The sequence below is a fragment of the Diorhabda sublineata genome, chromosome 4, assembly GCF_026230105.1.
Source record: "Diorhabda sublineata isolate icDioSubl1.1 chromosome 4, icDioSubl1.1, whole genome shotgun sequence".
NCBI lineage: Eukaryota > Metazoa > Arthropoda > Insecta > Coleoptera > Chrysomelidae > Diorhabda > Diorhabda sublineata.
Genome location: NC_079477.1, coordinates 28,766,911 through 28,781,239, shown reverse-complemented (window position 1 = coordinate 28,781,239; position 14,329 = coordinate 28,766,911). Strand labels below are relative to the sequence as shown.

General features: G+C 28.8%; 3 protein-coding genes across 3 annotated transcripts; 2 read left to right on the top strand and 1 right to left on the bottom strand.

Moving 5' to 3' along the window:
- Positions 1-35: 35 nt before the first annotated feature.
- LOC130443043 (NADH-ubiquinone oxidoreductase subunit 8) lies at positions 36-1,203 on the top strand. Its single transcript, XM_056777488.1, has 4 exons — positions 36-168; positions 286-408; positions 459-673; positions 732-1,203. The coding sequence occupies exons 1-4, from the start codon at positions 126-128 to the stop codon at positions 990-992; spliced, it is 642 nt and encodes a 213-aa protein (XP_056633466.1). The 5' UTR covers positions 36-125; the 3' UTR covers positions 993-1,203.
- Positions 1,204-2,482: 1,279 nt separating this feature from the next.
- On the bottom strand, positions 2,483-3,631 carry LOC130443042 (transmembrane emp24 domain-containing protein 2). Its single transcript, XM_056777487.1, has 3 exons — positions 3,423-3,631; positions 3,076-3,360; positions 2,483-2,973 (listed from the first exon to the last, which is right to left on the bottom strand). The coding sequence occupies exons 1-3, from the start codon at positions 3,550-3,552 to the stop codon at positions 2,783-2,785; spliced, it is 606 nt and encodes a 201-aa protein (XP_056633465.1). The 5' UTR covers positions 3,553-3,631; the 3' UTR covers positions 2,483-2,782.
- A 272-nt stretch (positions 3,632-3,903) lies between these two features.
- On the top strand, positions 3,904-14,005 carry LOC130443035 (ras-related protein Rab-35). Its single transcript, XM_056777481.1, has 3 exons — positions 3,904-4,109; positions 5,254-5,553; positions 6,205-14,005. The coding sequence occupies exons 1-3, from the start codon at positions 4,049-4,051 to the stop codon at positions 6,459-6,461; spliced, it is 618 nt and encodes a 205-aa protein (XP_056633459.1). The 5' UTR covers positions 3,904-4,048; the 3' UTR covers positions 6,462-14,005.
- Positions 14,006-14,329: the final 324 nt, after the last annotated feature.

Sequence of the window (14,329 nt, the reverse complement as noted above, 5' to 3'; positions counted from 1 at the left end):
GCCGTGAAGGATAATTTTGCCAACTTTTCATAGATAATTAGAAATCCCCTAAAATGTATGGAGATTGATCTATGTTTTGAGTGGTGACATAACGTGATAGAAATCCATAATAATAAAATTTCAAAATGAGTTTAGGACTTAATAAACTGTTTTCTATTGCAAGGACAGGTAAAAATTATATTTTGTCGTTACTAAGATGATTCAGTTTGTAAATTACTATTATTTCAAAATAAAGTATTGTTATAACCTATGATCCCTTCAGTAAGTCATACTATTTAATTATAGGTTCTAAATATATGAGACCAGGGATACAACTTGTAGGTAACCGATCTGCTTCTAGTGGCTCAAAAGATGGATATTTCTACGTTAATGATAAAGAACCTAGTATGGAATTTGGAGATATTACAGGTAAGTAGTTCATCATCTTTTTTCATACATATTTAATTTTTAAATTTAAGATCGTGCTGCTCAGACATTGTTCTTCACCGAATTAATTAGAGGTTTTGGCGTCACATTGGCACATATTTTCAAAGAACCTGCAACTATTAATTATCCATTTGAAAAAGGACCACTTAGTCCCAGGTTTAGAGGAGAGCATGCTCTAAGAAGGTATCCTTCTGGTGAAGAGCGTTGCATTGCTTGTAAATTATGTGAAGCCATTTGCCCTGCACAGGTAAATTAATAATAGAAATTTGGAGATAATTAAAAGATTCACATTTTTTTTCTTCTAGGCTATCACTATAGAAGCTGAAGAGCGTGCTGATGGGTCTAGACGAACAACAAGATATGATATTGATATGACGAAATGCATCTACTGTGGTTTTTGTCAAGAAGCTTGCCCAGTAGATGCTATAGTAGAGGGTCCAAATTTTGAATTCTCAACTGAAACACATGAAGAACTACTTTACAACAAAGAAAAGCTATTGAACAATGGGGATAAATGGGAGTCAGAAATTGCTGCTAATATCCATGCAGATCATTTATATCGTTAAGAAATTGTATTGCAGTTTAGAAAAAGTTGATAATAAATATGTATTGTAGGTTTTTGTCCTGATATTTACTTTTAAACATCATCAATGGCATGTCATTTTTGATTAACTTAGTCAAATCCCTCCATCAGTATCTCACCATTAAGTTTTGGTATGAAATTTTTTATATTTTTTTGTGTACCACCCAAGTAATAATAAAATATATGAGATCTTGTAAACTGGTACAAATTTTCAAGAGGATTTACAAAAATTATCTCTACTCTAGAATTATTAGAAAGGCACAAATACTATGAACAAAGCATAATACTTTTTTTATTAACATTCAGTTGAAGTTATTTTTACAAACTTGATATTAGCTCTTGGCACTTAGCACACTTGCCACATATTACTTCATTAAGCTTATTTATGGGCTATTTAATGTATACATCTCAGTAAAGAACTATCCAATTTATTACATATATTTTTCATTTGCAGCTAACACAACATCAATTGTATGGCTTTGTAAACTCTTCTGATGCTTATAGTATAACCAAAAGCATTTATTTTTTCTTACCTGACCCTTATTCATAATCAGATAGTTTCTCCCAACTGTTCAACTCCGGAAACTAGCCCGATCAAGCAACTTTGGGTTAATAATGGAACCAGCAGTTTATAGACCATAGTTGAACGTTGGTAAGAAAATATTTGCAATATTAAAATTAGACTTCAATGAAAAAGAGTATCAGAATATAACAACAGCTACGAAATAATTGTAGCTGCAAATTTTCTCCATAAATTACTAATAAATAAAACATGTCTGGATACCAAAAAGCCGATAGAATTAATTAAGTAGGACTATCAACAGAATTACTGGAATCAGTTAAAATAACATATAAGCATAAATATGAAAAACCTTTTTAATTTGATAAAGAAAACATTGAGATTGATTAATTAATGATTAATGAGAAACAATAAATATGAGGCGGCTGAATTTGGATATTGGAGAGTTAGCAGAAGCAAAATGAAAAGATGTAGTGTAAAAAATGAGACTCAAACTTGAAAACATAATAAAAATATTTTCCAGAAAATTCAATCCTTTATCAATAGATGCTTCCGAGTAATGTGAAAGATTTATCGAGAAATAACTGCAACAGATAAACTCAACATGGAAAGAGATTACAGAAATAGAAAAAGCAGATGGAAATTGAGAGCAGTCATTAAAAAAAATTGGACAGAACCCATAAAACGATGCATTAGGATACCGACCTCATCATTTTGCCACAACTGATCAGATGCCCTTTGTTCCCCTGTTCCAGGTAGACTATCATGTATATGTAAATAAAAAAAATGTTTATAAGCACCAGGGAAAAGGTAATAGTTTCTTAAAATTATATGAATTGAAACCAATACATTAGTTATTTTCATGTATTGAATTATTGGAGTTTCTTTAAATATATTCCCTATTAAAAATTCCATGTTGTAAATGATACAAAGGGTTAAGTGCTAATTAAAAGTAAGGTTTTATGTGGCTTTATTCCCAAAATATAAAAAAAATAGAAACTACACAGAAATTTATGTACAACTTTTGTTACAAGAACTTTGAAAACTGAAATATAAAATTTCTTAATACTTTAATAACAGATCTAGTACCAATATATTAAATTAATATGTGAAATATTTACATCCATTTAATGAATCAAACATATTTTAGAAACTATACTGAAGTTAAACCACATTTCTAAATAAATTATAGAAAAAGAAATTTTGAAATCAAAAACAAAGGAACAGTTCAACAAAACACTCAGTCTTCATAGTTACACAACTCTTCGAACTTCAAAGAACCTCTTTAGATAGTAGATTTGTCCTATTGTCATAGCAATAAGAATTACAGCTTCAAAGAATGACCACAAAACTACTCTAGAATTTGTACTTTCATTGATACTTCTATGAATTCTATCTCTAACTTGCATGTACTCTTGTTCTTGTTTTACTCCAGACAATGAATCTAAAAAAAAAAGAAAAGGCAAAACGTCAATTTTATCTATCTTTAGAAACAAAAAATATACCATTAAGTAATTGGCATAAATTTACAGTATATAAAACTCACTTGTGAGTTCTTTAATCATTTCTTCTAATTTATTAGCATTTTCCCCTTCTGGATGATCTTCCCCCTTTGGAGATTCCCCAATGGCCATATTAAACATTACCACCTTGGGAGTCATAGTAGACATTTTATTTGAAAAGCAATAAGTATAAGTACCAGAAGTATGGGCAGCAAATGTGTATTTTCCTGAAGATTCCCTTTCTCCTTGATATATAAGATTACTCTTTGGATCTAGAATACGAACATCTATATCGAGAAATCCACCTTCGGCTATTTCAAATGTGAGTCCTAAAAAAACATCAAGATTCAAATAACACAGGCAATTTGAAAAGTATCTATAAAATATGTACCCATTTTTGTGCCAGCTTCAACTTTGTCAAAGAAACATTCTTCTGCGTGTGCATCTACTGTAATAAAATAAGCCAAACTTTGATTGATATATAGGCATATTATTGAAATAAGGCAACAAAACGTATTCATTATTATTTTTCTGATATAAAAACGGAAAGTATCAGCCACGTAACCTCACCTATACGTTAAAACAGAAAGTTGACAAATAATGATACCGTAAAAAAGAAGAAAGTAACCAGGACTTTCACCTTAAAATGCTAAATGTCCTAATTTTTACAAGTACTGAGCAAGTAAAGAAAATGAAGTAAGTTAAATTAACCATAAATGTTTACCACAAACCACGTTTAAGCATTAAACTTTGATTTAAAATGGATTCAAATTTTAAAATTGTGATCAATACTCCTATGTCGAACTCCTAGGGATTTTATTAATAAGAAGCGGGCTATTGTGGTATTCTGAGTCTTTTTCATTATTGACATTAACTGTCATTTCAATTTGTCAATCGTGAGATTTGACAAAAAGGAAAAGTAATTGAAATCTGTTTTTAAACAAATAATTTTATTATAAAATTAAATATTATTATTAATGTTTGAGATAGGAAACGTATAATCATAAGGACGCTAAAATGCAAAAGATGGCAAGAGATTACGACCACTTATTTAAATTACTTATAATAGGAGACAGTGGTAAGTTAAACTGTGGGTGGGGTTTAAATTAATGTTCAAAAGTTATATTATTTTCACTTTTACTAAATTATTTAAAAATGATTGATACTAATATCTCTTGGTATTTCCATATACTCTAATAGTTACTAATGTACTTTGTTTTACTGCATTCTATGGGTGAGGAAGTGACATATCTTTGTTTATTTCATTGATATTTAAGAAAAGGAAATGTAATTTAACTGTAACCTTAAATTAGAATAGATTCATAATTCACTATATTTTACCATGTATTATTTATTTTTATATTAAAATGAATCAACTATTTTTTGTTGTATAATATAATTTTTTTTAAATCAATTGTACTTATGGTAGATTAGGCGTTTTAAAATGGATTGTAGTTATATAATTATTCATTAACAAGTTGAGCTCTTCCCTTCCTTAATTATGTGGAATTTTTCAAAAATGTTGAGTAATTGAATTTGTGTGCATTCTTCTTGTCAAAATTTCATTTGAAAAAAACCTAATTTATTCTCAGTCTTTCAATACAATCTATTTTCAGTTTTATGTTCACCTATTGAGTAATGTAATTTTTCTTCAGTAGAACTTTTAGATCTAGCATTGTATCAATACAACATACTTGAAAGTCCTATTTTTTTGGCTAGGGCATTAGCTATCCATTCACTCAGAGAGAAATTTATTTAGAAAAGAAATTAAAGGTAAAATATTGGCTGCTTCTATCTAGGACCCATTAATACATTTATTAGATTATTTGTCATGTGTTAGAAAGAAATTAAATACTGCTTTCTGATGTATTCCAAGAGGAAATATGTTTGTCATAGATGAGCTTTTAAATTAGCTTCTTATTTTGTGTTCTATATTTTCAACAGGAAACGTAAAAATGATATAAATTTTTGTCTACTTGTTGAGTTAAGAACATTAATTTGATAAAAATTATGTGGGTGGCTAAACATTATCCATGAGAGAGTATGTATGATATTTTGTAGTTTTTGAACTAAAATTTGTTTGGGAATCTGAGTTGAATTAACAAGATTATTCTTGTGCTACTTATTTTTCAAATACCATTGTGATTGTGATATTATTAATTTGTTTTACTTGGTTATTATGAATTAGGTTGGATATGAGTTTTTTTTTGATTAATTTTTAGGTGTTGGTAAAAGTTCATTATTATTAAGGTTCTCTGACAACACATTTACAGGAAGTTATATAACTACTATAGGAGTAGACTTTAAAATAAAAACTGTTAATGTCAATGGTCAGAAAGTGAAGCTACAAATTTGGGATACTGCTGGTCAAGAGAGATTTAGAACAATCACCAGCACTTATTACCGAGGTACACATGGAGTTATAGTTGTATATGATGTTACCAATGGAGAAAGTTTTGCAAATGTTAAAAGGTGGCTTCACGAAATTGAACAGAACTGTGATTTAGTTAATAAAGTATTAGGTGAGTTCTAAAAATTATAATCAGAATTGTTATGAGGAGAACTTGTTCTGAGTATACAGTCCACTCTAATATTTAGTCATTAGACTTCATGGAAATGCCAAAACATGTCAGAATTTTCTTTGGCCTGACTAAAATTAATGTGTTGCAATATGGGCTCTTTATAAAAGAATGAATAAGTGTGTTGCTGCACAATTTTTGCAGTGTATGTACATACCATCATAAGAGCTTTTTAATTTTCATTTTTGGCAAATACTCAAGAAAGTATTCTTCTTGGAGTTGATACATTCTCATTTGGTTTCATTTGCTCCTCTTCAAAATATTTTGATTTTGATACTTTTTGTTATTTTTCTTTTTTTTTTTTTTCATTAATATTGAGGACATGTTTTATTTCACTATTTCATTTCTTCAGATCCTCCGTGATCTACTGTTTTGTCCTCTCATACTGTTTACTACCAATATATTATATTAATTTAAAATCACATTGTCTGACACGTTTTGATAACCAAATTATCATCTTCAGAGACCAAATAATTGTTAAACATTGTGTATGGTATAATTTTGTGGGGACCTGCTTTATAATCTTGTGATAATATTTTGTATGATTAACATTCCAATGAAACATTGTAAATGATTGAATGTAAATTATTTCAGTTGGAAATAAAAATGATACTCCAGATAGGAAAGTGGTGCTTACAGAGGATGCTCAAAGATTTGCCGATACAATGAACATTAAATTATTTGAAACATCCGCGAAAGACAACATGAATGTTGAAGAGATGTTCCTATCAATAACAAAATTAGTGTTACGCTCAAAATTGGAGATGCAAGAAAGACAGAATATCAATTCAAATGATACAGTCAATTTAAGGAAGTCTAACAAACAAGGGAAAAAGAAAAACTGTTGTTAGCCTATAACATTTCCAATTTACATTTAGGTGTGGATGTATAAAAGGATGAATGGATCTATAGCTATTTTTTAATATGCAAATATTCAGATCGTAGTCTGACATAGCTTCAGTAAATATTTGATATGATTGATCTTCAGGGTTTTTTTTAGTTAGTACTGGTTTTGTGATTTGTTGAAAATAAGGTCCAATATTTATTTTTTAAATAAAAGTGTACTGAAAAATCATACCACTAAAATTAGCAATAAGTTATATGAAACATAGGGCTGAAATAGTTACTTTGTTTATTAAATGTTACTCTTTCCATGCAGCTGATCAATTAATTTTGTAATGTGTCTACTTATTGACTACTCTCTGTCACTATCTTTTTTAATCTTATGTTGTAAAAAATATTAAAAAATTTGTCCTTGGATTATGTAGCAGAAATATTTGATAACTTTGAAATATTTGCAACACCTCTTATTAGTTGAAATTTTCTATTTAAACCATTTTTGACCTGAGACTTTCATATATTTCTGATTTTTTTTTCATACTGAGGCAGTAGAATTATTGGTTCTTCCAGCAACTACATCAATAGTTATTACAACCAATATGTATGGGAATATCTATTTAAATTAATTGCAATTGAAATAATTTTTGGTGCTCAAATTAGTGTTCAAGCTATAAAACTAGCTATTCAAAGTCCTGGACTTTATTAAATTTATACTTCCTGTTTTGGTCTGTCATCTCTTTCAAGATTCAAATTTAAATCCCTTATATTTGGTCATTTATGTGTAGTTTTACTTTCTTTTCAAAGAGTAGAAGCATTTTTTCTAGATTTTTTTTCTTAGAAGTACCACATTAACTGCAAAGATTTATGTTTTGTTATTGTAAATCATAACTCTGGGTTCGGATGCCACTACTTCTCAGGATCATTTCTATAAACAAGTTAAAGAGCACTGTTGATGGTGGATCTCCTTGCTTTACATCTCTCACTTTGGTAATCAGAAACAAATGGGAGATTAGGATATAGTTTTTTTTATTAAAAATATATAATTTGAAAACTATATTAAATTAAAAAATTACATGAGCTTACACAAATTATTTAGAACATTTTAAATTAATTATCAAGACAATAAAACAATCTTTGTTCAGTGAACAATTTGATCCAAAAAACTTTCCATATTCCACTATATCTAAGGTAACAATAAACATTTATGTAAAATTTACAATTCATTTTAATTGCATCATAAATTACGTTATCTCATTTTGCTACATTTGCCATTGATTTTGGATTATAAAATTTAAAAGACAATGCTTTTTCAACACTATGAAAATTGATTCATGTTTAAACTCAATACTAACATTATATTCAACCAAAAGGTATTTAAATAAGCTTTCAGTCAACACATGTTTCGAGATAACTATTGTATAGATTTTTACAAAAAACATATTTTTATAGTTATTCAACAGCAATCAGAATTTTCCATCAATTAACCCTACCTTAGTTCCTTCCATTGATAATTTTCTCCACTGTTTCCCAAATCTGCTAGGCATCTTTACTTTCTGTGATATTTCTTTTGTATTTATGTTTTTATTTGATGATGGTGCGTGTTTCTAATCATTCTGATTTTTCATTTATGTTGTAACGGACTGTTGTGACTTATATGGGGTATCCAGAAACTCTCCTAAACACAGATACTAAATTTAGTTTTATCTCCATCTAATTTATTTATATTAAAAAATTACTATGAAGAGGATGACAATTATTAATATTGTGAAATATTACTACTGAAAATTAATGAGAAAATTTGATTAAAATTATGAATCTGCTCCAAAATGGGTTTATTTAAATTATTTGGCAATAAAAAATTGCTTTTCAATTCAAAACATGATTCATAACTAGGAATAGCGAAAGGATTGGAGAAATTTAAGTTTGTACAAGAAATTAGACCCCAAAAAGACTCTTTGCATTCCAAATACATCTCATAACCAAAAATAATCACGAAACTGAAGATATTGCAAGATAAAGCATGAATTTTGGCATTTAAAATATTAAAACCATCACAATTATTAACATTGTGAACTGTTGAATGTATTACTACTGAAAAATTATGAAAAAATTTGATTTAAAATTGTGAATCTGTAATTGAACTCCAAAATAGGAATAATAAATTTTAGCTTTGGAAATCTTAGAAAATTGTGAACTACACAAACGAATTTTTTTGTTGTATAGGATTACATATGTAAAATAAAATTTCTGGTTATCAAATATACCAATTTATAATAACTTAATTCTCATATATATAACTGAGCTATGTCATATTATGAAATCGAATTTTAGTTTAGAGGTCCCTGTATATAACAAATTTGTATATACAAAGTTGTTTATTTATAACAGCGAAAATATTTTTACAGAGCTCTCTAAAGTCGCAGCAAAGACCAAAAAAAAGCAGAGTGATATTTTATAAGAGCTATTTGTTTAATAAAAAAATATTTCTATCATATCTAATAGTTCAGACGTCAGGTTTTAATGGTCACATATTGAGTATTATATATTTTTTTACATCTGTAGGCTATTCATCATTCAACCCTTGTAAGCTATTCATTTTTAGCCACCCCTTAGCCGCAATAATATTGTCAAGTTGATTTATAAAAACAAGAGAAGCTTTCTTTTCCTACCTGAATAGTTGGTCGCTGGTGTACACAGAGTAATATAAAATGGTATATCAAAGTTTGGGTCAATATTTTCTATTTTGTTTCCAAAAAACAAAAACATACCTTCCAATGATCCAGAACTTATTATTATTTAATCAAAGTATATTTTTTTACATTTATCTAGTATTTTATTTCTATACATTTAATTCCCGCCTTTTCAATCGCCATACCTGAAATTCTCTTTTGCAGCAATGAAAAGCTGCAACAGTGATCAAATGTTATCTAAACTCCTCTTAGTGTGAACAATAATTTTTTCAAATTCTGTAAATCGAAATAAAAAATGTTGGAACAATGAAAATGAAGTTACAGAGCCTACTCAGTCTGCTGGTAAATCCATCACTGGATATTATTTAAACAAAAACAATTTTGTTCTATATCTAACAATAATAAAACTAAATACTTGTTGCTTAGACATATGGCAGTAAAATATAATGCATCTAAAATTAGAAGAACTACCACCACAGGTATATATCCATTTGATTACACAGTCAGGCATACTTTATACAAATGCTCAGGTAGAATTTTTGGTACCAATGATGATTTTTATTGAATGCCCTGTTAATTAACACTATGCCAACACTCAAACAATTAGAATTTTTGGTACCAATGATGATTTTTACTGAACACACTGTTAACTACCATTATACCAACATTCAAACAGTTAGAATTTTTGGTACCAATGATGATTTTTACTGAACACACTGTTAACTAACACTATACCAACATTTAAACAGTTAGAATTTTTGGTACCGATGATGATGATTTCTACTGAACACATTGTTAATGATACCAAAACTGGTATGCAAGTAATAGAATCTTCCATTGATCTTTTTGAAAGGGTTTAATTGTTTTTGTAAACTTCCCTTCTTTCTAATATCATAGATAAGTCGATTGCAATTGGTTTTTAATATGAACGAAAAATATTAAAATTCAGAAAAATACCTGGCGTCTGAGCTAAAATGATTTCTGCAATTTAAAGTGTGATAGATGAGTTAATAAGTGTGTTTGTACAAATTATAAATAAAACCAATGATAATTCTCAATGTTAGCCAAAATTTTTCCAATTTTTAGTAAGATATCTACTCTTCCATTTTTAAATTTTGTTATGTCTGTATCGTTTTTATTATTTGTATTGTACATAAGAATTTTTCGTATCCACCCATAGGTTTTAACCAATTAAAACGTTATGTTCAGTCTTTCAGTATTGGTGTATATTTTGACAGGGGTATAATAACATTAATAACTGTCAGAAGAACTAACTGATTGACAGGTGTAGCTGTATTATGTAAGTAGGTGTTGCGAAGATTGCGTATAGCTGGAATTTAGCGAAGATTACGTCAGGTTGATGATTGACGAGGGTAAGACAAGGCCCAAACCTTGAAGCAAAGGAATCTGACATGCGAAGAATGCGTACACCACCAATATAAGCTGTTGACAAGAAATTTTGTACTTTTGTTAGTAATTTACACTAATATTATTATATATTAATTATAGTTAGTAAGTTTTATCAGTAAGAACTGGTTTGTTGTTGTAAGTCAGCTAGGGGTGTTTCTTAATGGTATATGCTTTCTTCATCTGCCACTTTCCGCTGCCTTAAAGGTTAGGTTTTGTCTCACCCTTTAAACATCAACTTGGCGTAATCTTCGCTAAATTCCAGCTATACAAAATCTTCGCATATTTTCTAAGTACCCCGTTATGAAATATTTTATGTAGCTTATTGTGTTATTATATGTAAAAAAAATGTAACTATTTAGAAAATACTCTAAAAGTTAGATACAAAAAATGCGGTCTGGATGGATGTAATGAAAATTGTTTATGAAATTTATTTATATACATCAGTGGCGTACTCTGAAATAATTTTCGGGAAGGGGATTAGAAGGAACTGTAACAAAAATTGGTACTTGGGATTTACATAGATAAAATATCTTAATAAGTAAAACGTTTTACTAATTAAAGATGTATGAATAAAAAATTATTCCGTTTAAAACTACATCCACAGTATTTTAGTTTACATAAAGAACTGCCGATCTCTTCCTTCCCATATTAGTACGCAAATGTAATTTTAGATATTTTAAATTTTCGAAAATAATCAAAAATATTTGTAAAATCCTTTTTATATTATATTATAAAATGGTTTAAATCACATTTTGAATACACTTTTTCTGGAGATTCCTTCAATTACTGCTCGTGATCAGTTTTCAATATCATTGTATTGGAAAACTTTTCAACAGAATCTTTAATTGTATAAAAATTTTCACCGTCTAAAAATGATAATCTCTTATTATGTCAATGTGATTTAACTTCAATATCATATTCCAATAAAAAATGTTCAAAAATATTTTGGAAATAATTTGATGTGTTTCTTATTTTCTTGATCTGCCAATTTCAACGCTTTTTACAAAGATTTAGATGAATTTTTTGAAGTATTTTGCTCAAGGAAAGTGAATAAGCATTTAACCTTTTCAACCGCATTATGCGCAATCCGTAGTTTCATTTACTTCTATATTCCTCCTGTTCTAATAGGAAAAAATGGAGGCAGAAGTTCAGAACACTCACACTAATCATGTTTGGGTTTAGGTGTTCTTTCAGCTTGTGGAAAACATTGTTGAACTTATGCTGAACATCCCACACCAACCTTGTTTGGGTTTATTCTTTCAGCTTGTGGAAAACATTGTTGGACATGTGCTGAGCATCTCACACCAACCATGTTTGGGTCTACATGTCCCTTCAGCTTGAGGGAAACATTGTTGATTTTATATTTTCGAAAGTTTTAAATCCGGATTACAAATGAAGTCCTATTCGGATGCTCCCCGGACGCCCTCTAAACTAGAACAAATCCGGGGAAACCCAGATGGATGGCAACTTTAACTGTCCAAAACAGAATACTGTTGAATTTTATATTAAAAAATATAACTTGAACTCTCAATAAATAATTTTTACTCGTCATTATGTTAGTACTATTAAGTATCCTTAAGAAAGCAAGTCATTTTGCTAGTTGATCATCCAACTAAACTTAGATATTTAACTGTTTACAATCTACAATAATATTGAAGTAATAACGAGTTTACAATAAGTGCCAAAACTATGGCTTGGTTATTATATTTATTTTCGTGATAGGTACCTAATAATTTATGTGAAGTAGTTATTTTCAAAATAAAATTCATTCAATATAGCAGGTGTTGGTACAGTATAATTTTTGTATCCAACCAAAAAAACTTCCTTTCACTCTTACATTCCCATAGAAAAGAGGTACTACACTATTGAACCCCAGTTTATGTTCAAATGATCCAACTGAAACACTACTTGCCAAAGAACTAGAATGCTTCTGTCATTGGTTTGTTTTCGGAAAGGTAGTGGCTGTCTAGTTACATTACATTAAAGAGAAATTAGTATTTTTGCTGTTGGAGAAAAATATTGAACGCATTGCCCCTAAAATTTAGAATAACAATTTTTCAAAGAACGTGTAGTCATGGATACAATTAGTTCTTCATACTTTTCTAAAGAAAAATTCAAAAAAGTTTCAATTAAGTCTCTTTTTACTACTATGAATATAGGTTTTAAAAGTTTGGATGGACTCTAATTTATTCCTTTTTTTTTTAAACAAAACTCCTATTTGTTTCAAGTTTTGCTTCATACATCATCTTTATAAAGCATGTATTCACTGTAAAAAAATTGAAAATATGAATTAGTTCGTTTCTGATAAAATTTTCAAAACGTATAGGTTTTGTTTCTTTATATTTTTAACTGTGACTGTCTACAAAGGAAAAATGAAATTGTCAAGATGTCAGTTCAATATCCTGCATCCACTGCTATGTAACTTGCAGCATTATTAATATTTAGCAGTGGTACTAATTAGGTCATAATTTATTTATAAATCATGGTGTTATTTCTTTATATATCTGGCAATTATCCATGAATTTGTTACATTAGATATAGAAGAAATCTTCCTTAAGGTTGGAAATAAACAATATTTTGTATACCACTTGTGGAAAACGATTTACAATTCGAAAATTTCGGACACATATCAAGAATACCACCATGAATATTAAAAACTGGATATTTTAAGGCAAAATTATATAATTTTAAAGTATAACCTAAAATAGAATGGAAATTAATCAATTCAAGTAGCTGGTTAACAAAAATGAAATTAGATATTACATTGGATAGAAAACTTGTGATGTGGTTCCAAAAGCCTTCCTACACCTTGTTTGTTCTACCTTTATTTTCATCGATATTTCTCAACTGATTTTTAAATTCTAATTTTAAAAAAACATAACATCAGTATATAACCACTAAATGATGGCAATCAGTAGCTTACTTTAAATTTTATCCTGTTCCACTACTATTTTAATCTATTCTCATTATGAACCATTATTAAGAAGCTTTTAATCAGTATAAATAAAAAAATCTCCAACCTTTTACTTCTTAGACCTGCGCATACGTTATAGGTGATGATTCAACTTGATTTTAGCTCTCTTTTGATTGAAAATCTGTTATTTTGAACTGATTTTCTATAAAAAGAAATATATCATCACAAGAAAAAAAAATCTTCATGGTTAAATATATTGGGGATGTTTGAATAACTAAATTAATATACTGTTGCCGAAGATCTATGAATAGTTAAAAATTTGAAAAATTATAATGTATTTGATATATCTTACCATTTTTACATTTGAGTGAACTCCTTGCTATAAACAGGAAATTACTGATTTTTAGAGAGCATATCAATTTGCTGAGAATCATCCATTGACAATATTAGAAATAAACTTTTATCCAAGAATGCATTATTTTAATTGCAAGTGTTGAAAAATATGTGTACCCTGTTTATTTAAAAATAAATTGTATATTTGTTGTAGAGTAGTTTTTTATTCCATATTTTATGGTACTCTGAATCATTGTAGTTAAATCCTGACTATTAAGACATTTTTCTTATCTGTGAACAAACTTTGTAATATTCTCTTCACAAAATTCAGCCGCCGATTATTGGAAGTGAATTGTGACGGATTTAATTCAGGGAACAAAATGAAACTCACTCGGTACTAGGTGGAGACTGTATGATAGTTGTTGGAAAATGTCCCATTGAAATTGCTAAAGGAGTTGGTGGATTACAGGAGCGCTGTGGAAACGGGCATTGTCGTGGATCAAACAATTCCAGAAGTCAGCATGCCCCTTCG

What these genes read in the sequence shown, in the direction of transcription:
- LOC130443043 (XM_056777488.1), top strand. Translation starts at nt 126, where the DNA reads ATGAGTTTAGGACTTAATAAACTGTTTTCTATTGCAAGGACAG. An exon ending in GGAATTTGGAGATATTACAG is followed by an intron (nt 409 to 458) that starts GTAAGTAGTTCA and finishes TTTAAATTTAAG; the next exon opens with ATCGTGCTGCTCAGACATTG. An exon ending in AAGCCATTTGCCCTGCACAG is followed by an intron (nt 674 to 731) that starts GTAAATTAATAA and finishes TTTTTCTTCTAG; the next exon opens with GCTATCACTATAGAAGCTGA.
- LOC130443035 (XM_056777481.1), top strand. Translation starts at nt 4,049, where the DNA reads ATGCAAAAGATGGCAAGAGATTACGACCACTTATTTAAATTACTTATA. An exon ending in ACTTATAATAGGAGACAGTG is followed by an intron (nt 4,110 to 5,253) that starts GTAAGTTAAACT and finishes ATTAATTTTTAG; the next exon opens with GTGTTGGTAAAAGTTCATTA. An exon ending in TTTAGTTAATAAAGTATTAG is followed by an intron (nt 5,554 to 6,204) that starts GTGAGTTCTAAA and finishes AAATTATTTCAG; the next exon opens with TTGGAAATAAAAATGATACT.
- LOC130443042 (XM_056777487.1), bottom strand. Translation starts at nt 3,552, where the DNA reads ATGAATACGTTTTGTTGCCTTATTTCAATAATATGCCTATATATCAAT. An exon ending in TGAAGCTGGCACAAAAATGG is followed by an intron (nt 3,361 to 3,422) that starts GTACATATTTTA and finishes ATGTTTTTTTAG; the next exon opens with GACTCACATTTGAAATAGCC. An exon ending in AATGATTAAAGAACTCACAA is followed by an intron (nt 2,974 to 3,075) that starts GTGAGTTTTATA and finishes TTTTTTTTTTAG; the next exon opens with ATTCATTGTCTGGAGTAAAA.